Source organism: Malaclemys terrapin, chromosome 6, assembly GCF_027887155.1.
Source record: "Malaclemys terrapin pileata isolate rMalTer1 chromosome 6, rMalTer1.hap1, whole genome shotgun sequence".
Classification (NCBI taxonomy): Eukaryota; Metazoa; Chordata; order Testudines; family Emydidae; genus Malaclemys; species Malaclemys terrapin.
In genome coordinates, this window is record NC_071510.1 from 83,682,635 (window position 1) to 83,702,056 (window position 19,422).

The following is a 19,422-nucleotide window of genomic DNA, read 5'->3' on the forward strand; positions in this document are numbered from 1 at the left end:
GCCCCCTTGAGTGCCGCGCTCATGTATCGGTATAACAGGCACCACCGGCCCACTCAGTTCCTTCTTGCCAGCAACTCCAACAGAGGGGTAGGAGGGCAGGTAATGGAATGAGCATGAGCAACACATCTCAAAGAACAACAGTTACAAAAGGTAGGTAACCGTTTTTTCTTCTTCGAGTGCTTGCTCTTGTCAATTCCATTCTAGGTGACTCACAAACAGCATCCCTGGAGGCGGGCTCAGAATTCACAGACATGCAGCTTGTAACACCACTCTACTGAAGCCAATGTCATCTCGGGATTGCTGGGTAATGAGACGTGAACATATGTACCGATGACCAGGTGGGGGCCCTGCAAATATCAGAAATTGGCTCATGAGCCAGGAAGGCTGCCAACAAAGCTTGTTCTCTAGTTGAATGGGCAGTTACAATCACCGGTGGAGGCACCTTTGCCTGATCATAACAGAACTGGATGCAGACTACGATCCAAGAAGAAATTCTCTAGGTGGACACTGGATGACCTTTCATCCTATCAAGTCCCAGACTTGAGGATAGAGCCGCTCCAAACCTTTTAAGAACTGGACCCTCATGCTATGAGCAAAGATCAATCTGCCCTGGAACAGAGGGTGAAAGGCTGATATAGCGGCCAAATGGACCTTAATTGATGAAAGGGACAAACGTTGGAGCTTGAGATGCATCAGAGCCCCCGACCAAGAAAGCAGAAAGGCGTCCAACAGGGAGCCCCTATCGACCCCCCGAAATGAGCAGAACCGTTGGCACTTCCTGTTCTGGCGAGTCACGAACAAGTCCACCTGGGGAGACCCTCACTTTCAGAAGATCTGGTCGACCACATTGGGGTGGAGAGACAACTCGTGGCAAGACGAGAAGGTTCTGCTGCGGTGATTTGTGAATACGTTCCTAGTTCCGGGGAGGTGTGCTTCCATGAGATGAATGGCATGCTGCACACAAAAGTCCCATAGTCTGAGGGCTTCCTGGCAGAGGGCTGATGACCTGGCTCCACCCTGCTTGTTAATATAAAAAATCGTGGTGGTGGTGTCCATCAGGACTTGAACCACTTTGCCTTGTAACTGGGACCAAAAAGCTCTCTGACATTTATGTGGAGGAAGCAGTCAACCCCCAACCAGCAGCATTGTGTACTGAGTTCACCCAGGTGGGCTCCCCAGATAGGGTCCGAGGCATCGGACACCAGAATCAGCAATGGGAACAGGGCCATGAAGGGGACTCCCTGCAATACTGATGTAGGGTTCAGCCACCATGCCAGTGACACCCGGATGTAGTCCGGCACCTTGACTACCTGGTCCAGGCCATGCCTGTTGGGGATGTAGATCGACACCAACCAGCAGCCAGAGGTGGAGCCAGGCATGAAGGACCATGTAAGTACAAGCAGCCATGTGGCCTAGCAGCCTTAGCAAGTGTGGGCGGTGGTGAGCAGGTGGCCCCTCACATAGGAGATTATGTCCGACTTGGCTCAGAAATGGGTCTCCAGAAGGAATGCCTGGGCCTGCATGGATCATGAACCACCCCAATAAACTCTATCTGTTGCATTGGTACGAGGGGCATTTTCTTTTAGTTCACTAACAGGCCCAGGTCGCAGCATGTGGCCCACACCAGATTGAGGCTGCTCTGTATCTGATCCTGCGATCTGCCCTTGATGAGCTAATCATCGAGATAAGGATTGACCTGAATCCCCCGACGCCTCAGATAAGCTGCTGCTGGAGCCATGCACTTTGTAAAGACCTGAAAGGCCGAGGAGAGGCCAAAAGGGAGTGCCATGAACTGGAAATGGCACTGGCCCACCATAAAATGGAGGAACTATCTGTGTCCTTGGAAGATACAGATATAGAAATAAGCATCTTTCAAGTCGAGAACAGCATACAAGTCTCCCAGATCCAGGGAGGGAATGATGGAGGCCAGGGATACCATGCAAAACTTCAAATTCTTGAGGTACTTTTTGAGTCGTTTCAGGTCCAGAATGGGACGTAGGCCCCCTTTTACCTTCAGGATCAGGAAATAGCGGGAGTAGAAACCTTTTCCCCTCATTTCCTGAGGGACCTCCTCCACCACCCTCAGTTGTAGGAGGTTGTTTACCTTCTGAATGAGGAGTTACTCGTGAGAAGGGTCCCTGAAGAGGGACAGGGTAGAGAGGGAGTAGGCAAAAACTGAAGGGTGTAACCCAGCAACACAATTTCTAGCACGCAAAGGTCTGAGGTGACTCTTGACCAGGCCGAATGGTAGGGATGGAGACGGTTGAGGGAAAGATAGGGCAGATCCAGGGAGGTGACTGGGGCATCGCTCTCAAGCACACCTCAAAACTCCCACTTCTGGCCCCTATGGTGTTTTGCCAAACCAGGTTGCGCAGGTGAGCAGGAGGAGGAAGGGCAGCGGCGACTGAACACCGTGTCCCTTCTCCTCAGAGATCCCTGCCGAGGCTGCCCAGGCCTTGGCGGTGGGAGTGGCCTGAATGGCTTCCTCACAGACTGAAGCATATACATCCCCAGGGAACGGAGGGTGGCCCGAATGTCCTTCAGACCATGCAGCCTCATGTCCATCTGATCAGAGAACAGCCCGATCATCATCCCCTGCAGTGTGGGCACCTTTCCATCCACCACAGCGCCCACCTGCATTTTCTGCACCGAGCCCAGTGCCACTGGTGCCAATTGGGGTTTGTCGGACATGGCAACCAAGGACTGGAGAGACAGGGGCATCGGCATTACCAACATGCCCCAGGCATTCCAGTACGGCCATTGCGTTGGCCACTGGCCCTGCTACCAGGTCAGCATCGCTGCGGCGGATGCACCCTCCAGAGCCCAGTTGTGACAGTGCTGTCTCGGTGAGGGGCGGAACTCCCTCTCCGTGTTGGAGAAATCCTCCTTCAGTGATCAGGGCAGGGCCATCGACCCCTGGGTCTGGCAGCTAACCATCGCCGTGGTTGACCAGTGCCTCGAATGGTCAGACTGGTGCCAGGAGTACGGGGAGGGGTGCCGTGTTAGGGAGTGTCCCGTGGTGTTGGGGACGGTGACTGTCAGCACAAACACAACTGGTGCCAACCGGCACCTCTCCCTGGGTGAGACCCGGCGTGAAGGGTGAGGCCCGGCGCAAAGGCAGAGACAAGGAGCGTGGTGCCGGCAACCTGTAGCGGTGACCTAGTGACCTGGGGTGATGCAGAGACCAAGAACATGGTGACAAAGGGTTCTGCCTTGACTGCGGAGACCGGCGGCACTCACTCACCTTCTGATAGGCCTTCACGGCTGGCTTGCCCTTGTAGGGACACTTCACCGGGTCCATCGCCGCATGCAGTACTGGCTGGCAGGAGCGTATGTTGCTCTCTGGGCGCTGGGAGCTGAGAGGGCGTTGACTGCGCCATCAGCTTTGGTCCCCTACCGCTCCCCGGAGTCAGTGGCAGATCCCTTAGGGGGATAGTAGGTCCCCTCAGGTTTGTGCCCCCTTGTGGCTCTGGCATGGGCAGGCGGCCAAGTACATTCCGTTGCCCAATGCCCTTGATCTGACTTGCTTGGTGCTGGGTCCCTCTTCTTAGTCTTCATCTTGGGCACCGGCAAAGGGGACCGGTGCCAGGAAGAGCCAGATGCCGGGGGTGTGCTAGGCACCAAGGCCAAAGTGCTGGGTGTTGCGTCCAGCCGGGCCGGCTCCCAGGCTGGGCGAAGAGCGGCCTCCATAAGAAGGGCCCTTAAGCGAATGTCGCATTCTTTCTGTGTGCTGGGATGAAAGTTCTTACAGATGTGACACTTCTCTTTAACTGGGTTTCCCCCCAAGCACTTCAGCTACCATGTGGGTCATTAACAGGAATAGGCCTGTTGCAGTCAGAGAAGGGCTGAAAACCCAGAGACCGGGGCATGCCCCACCTGGGGCAAAATCGCTGCCAGGACCCTAACTGACTAACTACAGTACTTAACAGCTACTTACTAACTAATCTACTATAAACAAACTATTTACAGCTGGAACGCAAGGTTCAAGGAGTAGGCGGGTTGGGGGGGGGGAAGAAATACTGACCACTTGCGAAGCAAGGGAAAAAGGCGCTGCAATCTACCACCACAGACAGTAAGAAGGAACTGAGAGGGCATAGGGCCAGCGGCCCCTGATATACCGACGCATGAGCGCGGCACTCAAGGGGGCGTAGGGTGACCAGACAGCAAGTGTGAAAAATCGGGACAGGGGGTGGGGGTAATAGGATCCTATATAAGAAAAAGACCCAAAAATCGGGACTGTCCCTATAAAATCGGGACATCTGGTCACCCTAAGGGGGCGCCACAGCCGGCCCTACGGATACTGCCAAGGCAAAAGTCTCCGACAACTGCGCACACACCTAGAATGGAATCGACATGAGCAAGCACCCGAAGAAGAAATTCCTCTTATTTTGCCAATAAAGGTTTAAGAGTCTGCTAGAAAAAGCAGAGCCCATTCTTGCTCCCTCTCTAGGGACTGGATGAAGAATGATCTTTTCACCCTGTTTAAAAGAGACACTGTTGATTTGGAAAATCACATTTCTATCTGAAATTTTTGTACCTGCTGCTGCAGGTAGCTCTAAATTGACAGTAACTGAAAAAGATTAGAGGAAAAATATTTCTCTGTTTTCCATTTGCTTATACTCTGCATCAGACCAAGATTTGTTCCAGTGTTGGGTTTTTTTTGATGGTCCCTTTCACGCACTGATCTGCGGTGGGGGGAAACCACATACACACTCTTCCCCAGGCTCTGTCACTGTTCATCAGGAACAGCCACAGCAAAGCTGAAGCATATAGAAACAAGAGGAATGTATATACCATAGTGAGAGAGGAGGGTGCGGAGTCAGTAAGTTTGGTGTTACTGCTCTTGGGCCTGCATAAAAGACCCTTATTGAAACATAACAGGGGACTAGGAAAACATCTACACTTTTTTTGAAGGGCAGAAAATGGATTTTTTAAAATCAAGTTAAAAAAAATCAAATTCACAGTGACCCCTTAAAAAAGGGACAGGTGCTATTTATTTACAGGCTCTTGAGACTAGAGTGGCTTAACTGGAGGAGCTAAGGGAGACAAAGAAGAGCATAGATGGGACTTCCGGACACAACCCAGGGTTGTAAGTTCAATCCTTGAGGAGGCCACTTAGGGATCTGGGGCAAAATCAGTACTTGGTCCTGCTAGTGAAGGCAGGGAGCTGGACTCGATGATCTTTCAAGGTCCCTTCCAGTTCTAGGAGATAGGATATCTCCATTAATTTAATTTTTTTTTAATTTAATTTAATAGAGCTGTCTGGCAGCCTCTGTGGTGTTAAAGAGGATGAAAGTCTTGGGGAAGGAGAACATCAGACTGGACTGGGGGGAAACAACCCATAGTTGGGACTTCCTTCCAGATGATGTCATGGTATCCTCTCACTCTGAGTATACCTCTCCAGGGAAGGGAATCTCAGTTATTAGGAAGAGACAGGTAATAGTAATGGGGGATTCAGTCATTAGAAATATAGATAGCTGGGTTTGTGATGACTGGGAAAACCGCATGGTAAATTGCCTGCCAGGTGAAAAGGTTGCGGATCTCTTAAGAGATTTAGACAGACTTATGTACAGTGCTGGGGAGGAGCCAGTGGTTGTGGTACATGTAGGTAACATTGACATAGGTAAAGGTAGGAGAGGGAAGTCCCGGAGCCAAAATTTAGGCTGCTAAGTAATAGATTAAAGTCCAGGACCTCCATGGTAGCATTCTCCGAAATGCTTCCAGTTCCATGTGCAAGGCCAGTTAGACAGGCAGAACTGCAGGATCTCCATGCATGGCTGCACAGGCACCAACTTTCCTTGGCACCAGTGGGTGCCCGGCCCCGCCCCAGCCCCACCGTGACTCCGCCCCTCCCTGCCCCTATTGGACACCTCCCCAAATCCCGGCCCCGCCTCTTCCCCGAGCGCGCCGCATTCCTCCTCCTCTCCCTCCCTCCCAGCGCTTGCCGTGCAAAACAGCTATTTCGCAGCGCAAGCGCTGGGAGGGAGGGGGGAGAAGCAGGATGCAGTGGCGCGCCCAGGGGAGGAGGCGGAGCGGAGCGGAGGCGGAGGTGAGCTGGGGTGGGGAGCTGCTGGTGGGTGCAGAGCACCCACCAATTTTTCCCCATGGGTGCTCCAGCCCCGGAGCACCCACGGAGTCGGCGCCTATGCATGGTTGAGATGGTGGTGTTCAGAGAGGGATTATTAGGAAGTGGAGAATGTTTTGGGAAAGGAAGATCCTATGCAGGAAGGATAGGTTCCACCTAAGCCAAAATGGAACTAAGTTGCTGGCATGTAAACTAGGTCATACAGGAGTTTTTAAAAAAAGGGCTGGGGGAAACAGACAGGTGCGGAGGAGCAGATGGTTTGGACAGAGACATCACCAGGGGAGGATTTATTAAAGGGGATATTCTAGAGCCCAGTAAAGAGGACAGGATAGAAGTTGAAAAAGTACAGGTAGGAACTGAAGAAAACAGTCAACAAAAAAGAGTCCCATTCTATTACATCACATGAAGGCAGACAACTAAATATTGACAAATTTTGTAAGTACTTCTATACAAATGCTATAAGTCTAATTACTAAGATGGGTGCACTTGAGTGCCTGGTATTAAATGAGGATGTTGATATAATAGGCATCCTAGAAACTTGGTGGAATTATGATAATCAAAGGAACACAGTAATATCAGAGTGCAAAATATATAGGAATGACAGAGTAGGTCATGCCCATGGGGGAATGGCATATGTGTGAAAGAAAGCATAGCGTCAAATATAGTAAAAATCTTAAATGAATCAAACTGTACCATAGAATCTCTGAATAGAAATTCCATGCTTGAAAAATCAGAGTACAGCAATAAGATACTACCAACCACCTAACCAGGATGTTAATGGTGATTGTGGAATGCTCAGAGAGATTAGAGAGGCTACAAAAACAGAAAACCCAATAATAATGGGGGATTTCAGCTATCCTCATATTGACTGGGTATATGTCACCTCAGGACAGGATGCAGCGATAAAATTTTAGACAGCATTAATGACTGCTACTTGGAGCAGTTAGTTCTGGAACCCACAAGAAGAGAGGCAATTCTTGATTTAGTCCTAAGTGGTGCAGAGGTTGTGGTCCAAGAGGTGAATATAACTGAACCACTCCATAATAGTGACCATAATACAATTAAATTTAACATTCTTGTAGGGGAGAATACCAAAGAAACCCACCACAGCAACATTTAATTTCCAAAAGGGGAACTATTCAAAAATGAGGAAGCTAGTTAAACAGAAATTAAAAGCATCAGTCACAAGAGTGAAATGGCTGGAAGTAGCATGGAAACTTTTTAAAAACACCATAATAGAGGCTCAAAATAAATGTATGCCCCAAATTAAAAAATAAAAAACAGTAAGAGGACCAAAACAAATTGCCACCATGGCTAAACAACTGAATGAAAGAGGCTGTTAGAGACAAAAAGACATCCGTTAAAAATTGGAAGTCAAATCCTAGTGAGGAAAATAAAAAGGAGCATAAACTCTGGCAAGTCAAATGTAGAATTATAATTAGGCAGGCCAAAAGAGAATTTGAAGAGCAATCTAGCAAAAGACACAAAAAGTAACTGCAAAAATTTTTTGCATACACCAAAAACAGGGAAGTTGCCAAACTATCAGTGGGGCCACTGGATGATCAAGGTGCTAAAGGAGCACTCAAGAAAGACAAGGCTTTTGCAAAGAAACTAAATGAATTCTTTGCACCAGTCTTCATTGCGGAGGAGGAGAAGGAGTTTCCTACACCTGAGCCATTCTTTTAGGTTACAGATCTGAGGAACTTTCCCAAACTAAGGTGTCAGTAGGGGAGGTTTTGGAACAAACTGATAAATTAAACAGTAATAGGTCACCAGTACCAGATGGTATACACCTAAGGGTTTTGAAGGAACTCAAATATAAAATTGCAGAACCACTAACTGTGGTTATGTATGGTATGTAACCTATCACTTAAATCAGCTTCTGTACCAGATGACTGGCAGATAGCTAATGTGATGCCAATTTTTTTACAAAGGTTCCAGAGGTAATCCTGGCAATTACAGGCCGGTAAGCTTAAGTACAGTACCAGGCAGACTGGTTGAAACTATGGTAAATAAGAGATAAGTTGGGGATGAGTCAACATGGCTTTCTTAAAGGAAATCATGCCTCACTAATCTATTAGAATTCTTTGAGGGGGTCAACAAACATGTGGACAAGGGTGATCCAGTGGATACGGTATACTTTCGGAAAACCTTTGACAAGGTCCCACACCAAAGGCTCTTAAGCAAACTAATAGTCATGTGATAAGACGGTAGGTCCTCTCATGGATCAGTAACTGGTTAAAAGATAGGAAACAAAGGGTAAGAATAAGTGGTCAGTTGTTTTCACAATGGAGAGAAGTAAATAGCAGTGTTCCCCAGGGATCTGTACTGGGACCAGTACTGTTCAACATATTCATAAATGATCTGGAAAAAGGGGTGTACAGTGAAGTTGCAAAGTTTGCAGATGATATTAAATAAATCAGATAGTTAAGTCCAAAGCAGACTGCGAAGAGTTACAAAGGGATCTCACAAAATTGGGTGACTGGGCAACAAAATGGCAGATGCAATTCAATGTTAATAAATGCAAAGTAATGCATATTGGAAAACATAATCCTAACTATACATACAAAATGATGAGGTCTCAGTTAGCTGTTACAACTCAAGAAAGTCAAACTGAAATCATTGTGGATAGTTCTCATGTGCAATGGCGGTCAAAAAAGGAAACAGAATGTTAGAAACCACTAGGCAAGGGATAGATAAGAAGACAGAAAATATCATAATACCACTATATAAAGTTACAGAGAAGGGCAACAAAAATTATGAAGGGTATAAAACAGCTTCCAGATGAGGAGAGATTAAAAAGACAAACTATTCAGCAAGGAAAAGAGACGACTAAGCAAGGAGATAATAGAGATATATAAAATCATGAATGGGGTGGAGTAAGTGAATAAGGACTATTCTTTACATAACTCAAGAACCAAGGGTCACCCAATAAAATTAATAGGCAGCAGGTTTAAAACAAAAGTATTTCTTCACATAACGCAGTCACCCCACAGTTGCGAGGGGATGTTGTGAAGGCCAAAAGTTATAACTGGTTCAAAAAAGAATTAGATAAGTTCATGAAGGATAGGTCCATCAGTGGCTATTAGCCAAGATGGTCAGGTATGCAACCCCGTGATCTGAGTGTCCCTAACCCTCAGACTGCCAGATGCAGGGACTGGACAATAGGAGTTGGATTACTTGATGATTGCTCTGTTCTGTTCAATCAACTTGAAACCTCTGGTATTGACCACTGTCAGAAAACAGAATGCTGGGTAGAAGGTGCATTGGTCTGCCCCAGTATGGCCATTCTTTATCTTTTTATTTATTAATTTTTAATGTTTCAGGCCCCATGAAGTCAGTGACCCTCACTCACACATTCAGGGTGAATCTCATGACCTGATTTTATTTGGGATGGAATGAAATTTTCCTCCCATGTCACATTAGCCTACCTGAAAAGAATATCAGTGTGTGGGAGGAGGAGGTCTACATTTCCCTGGGAAGCATTCTGCAGGGATCAGTTGGTGGAAAGTTTAGGTATGTGCCTGGAAACCTGAGGTGCACCAGACTATTAGCAGCTTTAGCACACTTTCATGATGCACCTGAGCTACAATGCCTGGAATGCTTGTTTTCAGTGTCACAGTTTCAGATAGGAGAGTTTCTTGAACTGGAAGCTAATAATCATGGCCTCTGTTCTCAAAAGTTTTGCACAGGTGAGGCTAAGGGCAGGGAACATATACATTTATATTCCTATATTTTATATACACCCTTACGCATACTGTGCTGTGTAACATGAATACAGCGGCAAAGAGAAGGACATGCAGATAATTATCATCTTTTCATTCTAGGGTGAAGAGGATTGAGTTTATTAATATTCTATGCATATGCAATTGTCTAAACCTTTCCTGCAATAAATGTCACCTTGCTATATTTCACTGGGCAGTTCATAATTTTAATTGAATATCTTTTAGAGAGACTAACATATACTTCAAACTGAATCACTATTATTTTCTACCTATATAACAATGAGAGAGTATTTTAGTCAATTACTGTGCATTATCTCAGTTTTGTTTACTGTAGCATATGAAAATCCTCACATTAAAACCATAATACCATGAGATACTGAAATTTCACAGACAGTGCTAAGTTAAAATATTTATTGCCCTCAATTTTCTATATTTTAACCATCTGGCTTGTAAATGAGGTAGTTATGTAAATTCTGTACCTTCAGCAGATGCAGTTTTCCTCCTGAACTTCTTGTACAAATTAAAAAGTGTTTTGTAAATAAGAAGCATTGTCTTTCTCCTTCTTTTTTCAAAGACAATGATCCCAGGCGAACTTTACTAAGTTTCCCCCTCTCAACTGAAGGGACTTGAATAAGAGAACCTGGTGATTACAAAAGTGAAGAATATGCTGTAATTATAAAACTATTTAATAAGTGATGTACCCAGTGTTAATGTAACAGGCAGTCTATTCTATACTATATATAAAAAGCATTCATGCAACTCATTAACTCCCATGGGAGTGCAGAGATACCTTGCTCTTAGAACAGAGACTAGTAATTCATTTATTTTTTACCCTCTAGATTGGTTTTCACTCTCTAGATCAAATTCAGGAGAAAGTTGTACCTCTTTATACCAACAATAATTGCAACCCTATTTCTTTACTCACATTAGGGCCATATTCAGCCAAATCCAACCTGCAATAATGCTTGTGCTCCTGCCAGGGAGATTTCTTGGAAAAATTCATGGGTACTTTAAGTTACATATCATGTGTCTCTTGGTCAGATAATGGAGATTAGGTGGCAATGTAGAACAATTTGCACTAATTTGGTTTTTAGTATCTTTGCAAAATGAGTAATTTAAACATCAAGGAAATGGAAGAGGGTAGGGATAGGGTACAGTTGAAAAAAGGAACTGACAGAGGAGTTTAAATAAGATGGGCTTCTTTTCCTTTAGTTTACTTTGCACAATTCTCAGCCCTCCTGGGCCAAACTGAAGCCTACTGTCTGCAGACACAACTCCCATTGAATTCAATAGAGACTGTATCCTGTTACGCCAGTGTCTGAATCAGATCACCACAACATTTCACATTGGTAAAAGTTACATTATTACTATGCCACTTGCACCATCTTTAATCTGTTTTCTGACCAACTTTCACAGGACACCCAACTTACAGCACCATGTGTGTCACCCATTTGTGACCTTTGTGGAGTCAATTTTTTTCTTATGGATCAAATATACAACTCCTTATGTGTATCTGAGAGCAGTATCTGACTCAAAAGTTTATCCACTTAGTTAATAAATATTAGCTTAAAATTCATTACATTACATTGGAAGGAAAATCATCTTGTTCACTCTTCATGTATAAAGTGTTAAGTTAATAACATATATATAAATGGAAAACAAATGTCTTACTGAGAAAGCAATGTTTAGTTTACATAAAATTTAGCTGAATACTTACCTTCCCCAAATACACGTTTTAAATTAATTTTAGACATAACAATATATATAAAGCTTCTATAAACAGGCATAGTCAAATACACACTGGTAAAAGACAGTTAGAACTGTATTCACTAATGCCTATTTTATGTTTAAACTAGAGGGGTATGACAAAATTCTCACCATTGCAATAAAAAACTGGAATAAAGGTCAACTTTCTGAAGTTTTGCAGAGGCATGGAACATTTTTTAGTTTCATGAAACATTTTGCAGATTCATCTAGAATTCTGAGCAAAAAAATTATGTGTGGGTTTTTTTGTTGTTGTTTTTTTTTTTTTTTCCCAAATAAAACTGCCTATCTGTCCAGCTGAAAAGCTACTAAGAAGACCAGCTTTGTGTGTTGAATTGTGACATTCACTCCCTGACACCTCCCACCATCACCTTCCAAAACACTATGCAAGGCTTGGCTTGAAATTAAAAAATTCTGAAGGAACTTTCCATTCCAGAGTTTATAACATGTTCTTCTTAGCTCCTAAAATTCAAGATAGGATTTAATAGTAGTATCCATCTTATCCGTATTCTGCCTGGAGCAGAAGCAACTACATTAGAGTTAATACTTTTTGTGTTATCACTTTGCTTAAAGAAGTATTCATATTCACAAAGTGGTTTAGAAATACTCATTTTTTGCTGATGATATGGTACAATACTTTGAATAGTACAGTATTTAATAATGCCACTAATGGGCTGAAAATAGAGTATTTGTTAATGCCAAGTTGTGTTCCTGTAGAAATATGAAATATTATTGTTTAAGAAACCAACATCATGAGCTGGTAGTATATCACATGAAATAAAGTACTGCGTGAACTCACTTTGCTGGATTAAATAAACAATTTAATATGAATCATATATTGAGTCAGTTCCCCAGCAAATACTCTATGGTTCCCATCTAGCAAAGAGGCCAATTTCTGTTGGGGTTTTCTGTTTGGTGAATTCCTATTAACAATAGGAGCTGAGCATCTGTTTGCCATACATTCCCACTACAGATTTCCTCTTAAGGGGAAAAAAAAACACATATTGGGACAGCTCCCTATTGTAATAAGTGATGCTAATTTTGGAACACTCATTAACCCAAATTAATTCAGTGACATGCTTCAGTAGAATTTTCAGATCAATCTTGGGTATTTTAACCAGAAATACTTGAACTAAGTGGTTTGGTATTGCCAAAATATTATTGTAACAACATACAGTATCTGCAATGTGGGACAGACTAAGTGTCATATTTTTCTTTTTAAAATGAGGCTTTAAGTCTGCATGCTGTTGCCTGATTTACAAATGCAGTTCTGCTTTCTCCTGCTCTGGAGTGTTATAAATTGCCACAGTATTGCCAAGAGAGGAAGTTGGGCGGTTGGGAGGAGTGGATCTCAAGCAAGGAATCTGGGGGCCCTGGAAAGAGCATGGCACTTAATGGGCATTGGAGCAGTCTGTAGGCAGAAGTCACTAACAGAATGCATATTGGGACCCACTAGGTGCTAAAATCTATAGCAAGTTACAGTTACAATAGCAAGGAAGTGGCAGAGGGAAACACAGGAACAGGAACCAGTTCTCCTGACTCCCATACCTATAGGGTTACCATATTTTAATTTTTAAAAAGGAGGACACTCCATGGGGGCCCGGACCCACCCCAACTCCGCCCCTTCCCCGCCCCCAGCCCTGCCCCAACTCTGCCCCCTCTCCGAACGCTCCGCCCCCTGCTCCTCCCCCTCCCCTGCTTCCCGCGAATCAAATGTTCACGGGAAGCCTGAAACAGGGAGGCAGCAGGTAAGCGGGGGCTGGGGCTGGGGCGGGGTGTGGCGCGGCCCAGTCCGGCCCCCCTGGCCGAGCGGCTCCCTTTGGCGGCCGGCCGACCCAGGCCAAGAGGCTCTGGCCCCAGCGTCTCCCGCCCAGCTCGGCTTGGGCCCCAGGGCGCCAGCCCCCGGCCAAGTGTCCACACCCCCGGCCGAGCACCGCACCGGCCCCCGGCCAAGTGCCCACGCCCCCGACCCTGACCGAGCACTGCCCCGGCCCCCGGCCGAGCACCTCGCCCCCGGCCCCCAGCCCCCGGCCCAGCCCCCCGGCCGAGCACCGCGCCCCCGGCCGAGTGCCCGCGCTCCAGGCCCCCGGCCCAGCACCCCGGCCGAGCACCGCGCCGGCCCCCAGCCCCGCACCCCCGGCCCGGCCCCTGGCCAAGCACCGCGCCGCCCCCAGCCCCGCACTCCCAGCCCCAGCCCCGCACCGCCGGCCCCAGCCGAGCACCACCGGGCCCTCCCTCCCTATTTTCCCGGACATGTCCGGCTTTTGGGGATTTCCCACCGGACGGGGATTTGAGGCCCAAAAAGCCGGACATGTCCGGGAAAATCTGGACGTATGGTAACCCTACATACCTATCCACAAGGCCAATCTGAATGTCCTTAAATGCCTTTTAGTAAACTAAATTGCGTATTATATTCTACAAAGGTAACATTCACCCTGGGATGAAGGACTTGAACAAAGGTTTCTCCAACACTTATGTCTCTTGGTGGTTCTGTGTATGGAAGCCACAGAATGGGGTCTCATGTAGGCCCACATTGACCAAAGCAGAGGGCAACAACGGGAGACAGAGACAACAATGGTGAGATAGACTGCAGAGAAAGGTGCCAGACTGGAAGCAGTGGAGAACAGCCAGAGAACATGTACAGTCTTGTGCCAGCAGAATCAATACAAGTTTCCCTCTTGCTTCTCTGCCAATGTATTCAGCACTGATTTGGAGGAAACACTTCTACGGGTTGAGAAGCTAGCTCATTCTCCAGACCCTTGGTCTGTCTGCTGAGACTGCCAACAAAGACCCAATTAGCGTCAACTGTTACAGGCTATTTTTGTGACATGGACAGCAGGAAACCAAATGATACAGAGAAATGAGGAGATTTTTTTGTTTTTGTTTCCACAGTCCATTTCTGATCTCTGCTATCATACAATATCATGCACAGTCAATGATTTTACAAGATACACGACAATGTAAGTTTTCGGATCAGAGATCAGAACCTAGTCTTTGGTGAGATAATTTTCTTGCATCATGCACAGTTTTCAAAATAACTATTCTTCTCCAGAAATAATCATGGGTTTCATTGGCTTACTTAAAAAAAAAGATGGGTTATATTCAATTCTTATTAAAAACACCATTGAGTAAATATACTAAGACTTCTTCTCATGGTAGGTTTATTATATTTACTTTTTATTGACAAATTTCTAGGCATACAAACAAAACAAGATGAGCAATTACTAATAAAACAAATGACATAATTCAGATATATACACCAAAATATTGTAAGTACACTAAAGAATAACATGGTTTATACAGTATAATTAATTCACACAACACTTAGACTAGTGTCAGTCAAGGAAGTTCATGTCTCGCAACTTTTTTGGCACTAGATACAATGAAAGATACAACTTCTTGTCCAATATATTTTGTTTAATATTTTTCTTGCAGACACTTCCCTACATTTACATACACCGCATCTTAGAAAGGCAGGCTGGGTGAGGCAATATCTTTTATTGGACCAGCTTCTATTGGTAAGAGAGACAAGCTCTCAAGCTTATACAGAGCTCTTCTTCTGCCAGACCTGAAGCTTGTCTCTCTCATCAACAGAAGTTGGTACAATAAAAGATATTCCCTCACCCACCTTGTCTCTAATATCCTGGGACCAACAGCATTGAATTATGCCAAACATCCATATTTAATTATGAAAAATCCTTCCAAAACCTTCACAGATTTCAGAGTGACTGCTGTAATAAGAATCTTTATGTTATTATCCCTATTTCCTTGGTAAGGCCATATATTATAAAGACACTATACATTAGATTTCCAGAATTTTATTAAACACACACACACACACACACAGAGCAATATTCAAAGGGCTTATGTGCTTTTCACAGCTGTCAAATTTAGTTCTAAAACATCTAATGTGAGTTCACACCTCAGGCCACTGGTCTTAATTTTAAAGGATGCACCTAAATTGCATTCTCAGGTTTCCCTGAATATCATCCTTTTTGGACTACAAAGAAGCTTATGCATATGAAAAGCCAAAAATCCTGCACTACAGATCTCTAGGTCAGCATAAAGATCTGCTTGCTTGGTGCTAATGATTCAGAGATAATCACTTACAAATATTTAGTTGTTTAACAAAAAATAAGTTTCATTTATCAATTTTTTCTTGAGTTTCTTTTAATATCATTGGCTTATCATTAATATAAGATCCACTATGCTGATAATTCCAACCTGATGCCAACATTTTCCATAAAAGATGCCATATTAAAGATTTATTTTCATCAAGATTATGTGGAATTTTACCATTAGGTCCATCATTACTATATATGAACCTCAAAGGAAACTCTTTCCAAAAATAATAATAAAGGATGCAGTGTCTCTCTCTCATGATTCAAATTGCTACGTACAAGTGAATCTGCACTCTTATGAAGTATGCTGATTCTTCACAGTTTCTTTTTGCAGGAACATTTCTGCCTTGTACACTGAACTTTTACTGTAGCCCAAAATGGTATTCTGTGAAACAAAATACTTGTCCTCACAAACTCAAATACATATATAATGCTGTTATGCTCTCATATCTGTTCTTGGCCATTTGTCAATGAATTATCCATCTAGCAGCAAAGGTTATAAAGAAATTAAATTATAGCATTTTGAGCTGTTCCTGAAGCACAAATGAAAAATGGGAACAGTAGACAGCTGTTTTCATTCCTCACAATCTCTCCACCATTTGACAAAGCTTCAAGTACTTCTAGCTTCTCTTGTGTTTTTGTCTGAATGTTGGCATCATCTGAGATTGCAACATCAATTGGCCAGACAGACCTGTTCTCCGTGGAGCTGTAGATAATTTCTGGTCCATTGAAGATGATAGTCCAGTCTGTATGTACGCTACTTTCCCATGGGTGCTTTACTATTATTGTGTTGCTGTTTTTCATGGCCCCTGAAAAAAACAGCACAGAAGTGGGGCTCAACTGTAGCCCAAAACTATTTGTCATGGGGCAACTTGTCACTTATTGTATGTGGACAACATCAGCCTTGTGATGTTGGGCACCAGCAGTGTCATCTTCCCAATGATGCCAACATTAATTCTGCTGTTCTAATATACATTTTTCATTATATATATATATACATATATATATACACACACACATATATTAAGAAAAAGCCTTACCTTGACGTATAAAAGTTTGGCTGGTATCTAGTAATATATCACAACCTTCTACTATCATTCTTTCTATGGCTAAATTTTTCCGGATATTTTCTGTGTCACTCACTTCATCATGCATCACCCTGTCAGGCACAGTACAAAGAGGATTTTTAATTCCCTGAAATCTATTTTGCAATATTAATATATATTGCTATCAAAGTAAATGTAAAAATAGCTAGCTTCCCCAAAAATTCACCTCAAGAACTGTCACACTTTGGTATTTGACCAAGCTGCTGGTCAACTTAAAGTAGTAATAAAAGTAGCTGCTAACAAGAAAAATAAGTTTTACAACCCTTGCTCCAACCTCTTCTCTTCATTCATAGATTCATTTCAGTCCAGGTACTCTACTTTCAACACTTCTGAAACTGCTCTCGCCAAAGTCTTGAATGACCGCATCTTGGCCAAATCTCATTAATGCTACCTACTTGAGCTTTCTGCAGCTGCTAAGACCATCTTTCTTGCCCATCAGATCAGGCCACCCTCCTACTGTAGGCACTCCATTGGCCTTCTCTATCTATTCAATTTAGGTCACCTTGTCCGTGACTTCAAGGTCTTCCACAACTCTGCTCCAATTTGTATCTCGGATCTTCTCTCGTGGACCATTTTGCACCCTTTATTTACTTCAACGATGCCAGACGCAATGCCTTATTTGTTTCCTTCTCCCAACCTGCTCCCTATACCTTTTCCCTATGCATAGAGGCTCCAATTCAGGATTGCACTTCAGCACATGCTTAAGTGCTGTGCTGAACAGTGATGCTTTCCTGAATCGGAGCCAGAATGCCCTCCCTACTCCAGTCTGGCAAATCACCACCCTCTGAGCATCCAAACTTTTTGTAAACACATCCAAACACTTCTAAACCTCTGCAAAGCCCACAAACACCAATCCGCATAAAATGTCCTCCCCATTGGAGCTTTTACTAATCTAGAAGATGGAAGCACTAAGGACAATAGGGTTGGTAGAAAGCTGCTTGGGAGTTCTTCTATTATATTCTATATAGGTTCTCATACCATTCTCATCACTGTGGTATCTGAGAACCTTCCAGCAGTGTATTAAGTGATGTGACTAAATCTGTCTCAAGTGTTTTGTTCTTGTGATAGTCACCGCCTGCCCTGATAGTAGAGGAGGAGCAACAGCCTGAGCTCCTAATGTTGGCTGTCTAGTGAGTAGCTGGTGGGAGTGAACTCTTCACCTGAGGCATGGGATGAAGCAGAGTCTGCTGCTGCCACCACAGACCTAGGCATAAGAGATTCTTCTGCCTACCCTGAAATGTGAGGGGAACTCTGCTTCTGTTCAAATGGCCTTAAGACAGGGCTATTTGAGTGCTCCATGAGGAGCTGAAGGCATATGCCTGAGTCTGAGGCAGAATATAAGTTGAAGAAAACTCAGGAGCCAGGCTTTAGATGGAGTTCAACTGGGTAGAGAGAAAAAAATCATGGAAGCCAGTGGGGTGGTCTCTCTACCTAGTAAATGGGAACAGCAAAAGAAAACCCATTGGCCCACACTGATGTCCAGTGAGTAGGAGCTGACAGTTTCCACATGTGAAACAAACTCTTCTTACAGCTAAAAAACTGCTTTGACTGGAAAATAGTGGCATTGTCACATGGGGAAATTCAGGAAAATTCATAATTTAGACTTTGTGCACTTTAGCCATGTATATAGCAGAAAGCTGTGTTCCCTAGAGAAAATGGCAAAATGTACCCCCAGATTTATGCAGAGAGGCAGTTATGAAAGTCTTAGGCTGCAGTGGAAGAGATTCACTTTGCAAAGATCTCAAGGGAGCAGTAATTCTGAAAATATATACAAGCAGTGTATCTAAAATATTTGGGATACATGGACCCTTTTAGCTGGCATCACATCACAGCACATGGCAAAATTGATATTTTCATTAATATTTATAAAAATTACTCAAATTTAGAATGGAGAAATTTGCAAGACCCTGATCACTTCTGTTATTATTAATTATGAAATTGTTATTTTTATTAAATATGGAAAAAACATACTTTTTTTTTTTTTAGTTAAAGACAAATGCCTCACTCATACCTAAGGCTGGGCAACTGTCATGGAAAAAAAATGCAGCAAAAATCTTAGCTTTGCCTTGGCAAAAAAAAGCCAAATTTTTAATTTAAAAAAATTAAGAAGGAGAAAATAATTATTTGTTTCTTTATTTCAGAGCTTTCCTTTCAAGCTTAGTATATATATGGAACAAAATCTTACCTTGAAAGTTCTTCTAGTTTAGATTTAGCAAATTCAAGGCTCTTTCTTTCCACATGTTCATGGGGTGTGTGAGCCAGAAGTTCATGAAGAGTTATAATATATCTAGGAATCTTAAACAAATTAAATATAGTATCAGCATTTTTTACGATAAACAATAATGCCAATTGATCTCTGAAATTCTACCAGATTAGTCAACCCACTGACAATATCCATGTCCCTGCTCAGTTAGAATCTTAAAGTTCTCTACCAATTCAAGATGGAATGCTGAGTGTAGGAAAAATCCTCAAAAAAAAAATCACGAATTGGTCAGTCTATTTTTTTTATTAATTTCCAATAATACAAGTGCCTTTATATATATTCTAGTATAGATTTCTTATGTTGGGTATGATTTTTTCAGTTTGAACAAATTAAGGTTTCTGAGGTCACCAGTTTCTAT

General features: G+C 43.6%; 1 protein-coding gene across 3 annotated transcripts in view; it reads right to left on the reverse strand.

Moving 5' to 3' along the window:
* The window catches only part of RASGRF2 (Ras protein specific guanine nucleotide releasing factor 2), a 203,488-nt gene that overhangs the window by 117,646 nt on the left and 66,420 nt on the right, over positions 1-19,422 (reverse strand). For all 3 annotated transcript variants that reach the window (XM_054032561.1, XM_054032560.1, XM_054032559.1), the window contains exons 8-10: positions 18,987-19,096; positions 16,736-16,854; positions 10,290-10,450 (exon numbers count right to left, since the gene is read on the reverse strand). In XM_054032561.1, the coding sequence (XP_053888536.1) occupies positions 10,290-10,450; positions 16,736-16,854; positions 18,987-19,096 (390 nt within the window). The remainder of the gene's footprint in view (positions 1-10,289; positions 10,451-16,735; positions 16,855-18,986; positions 19,097-19,422) is intronic.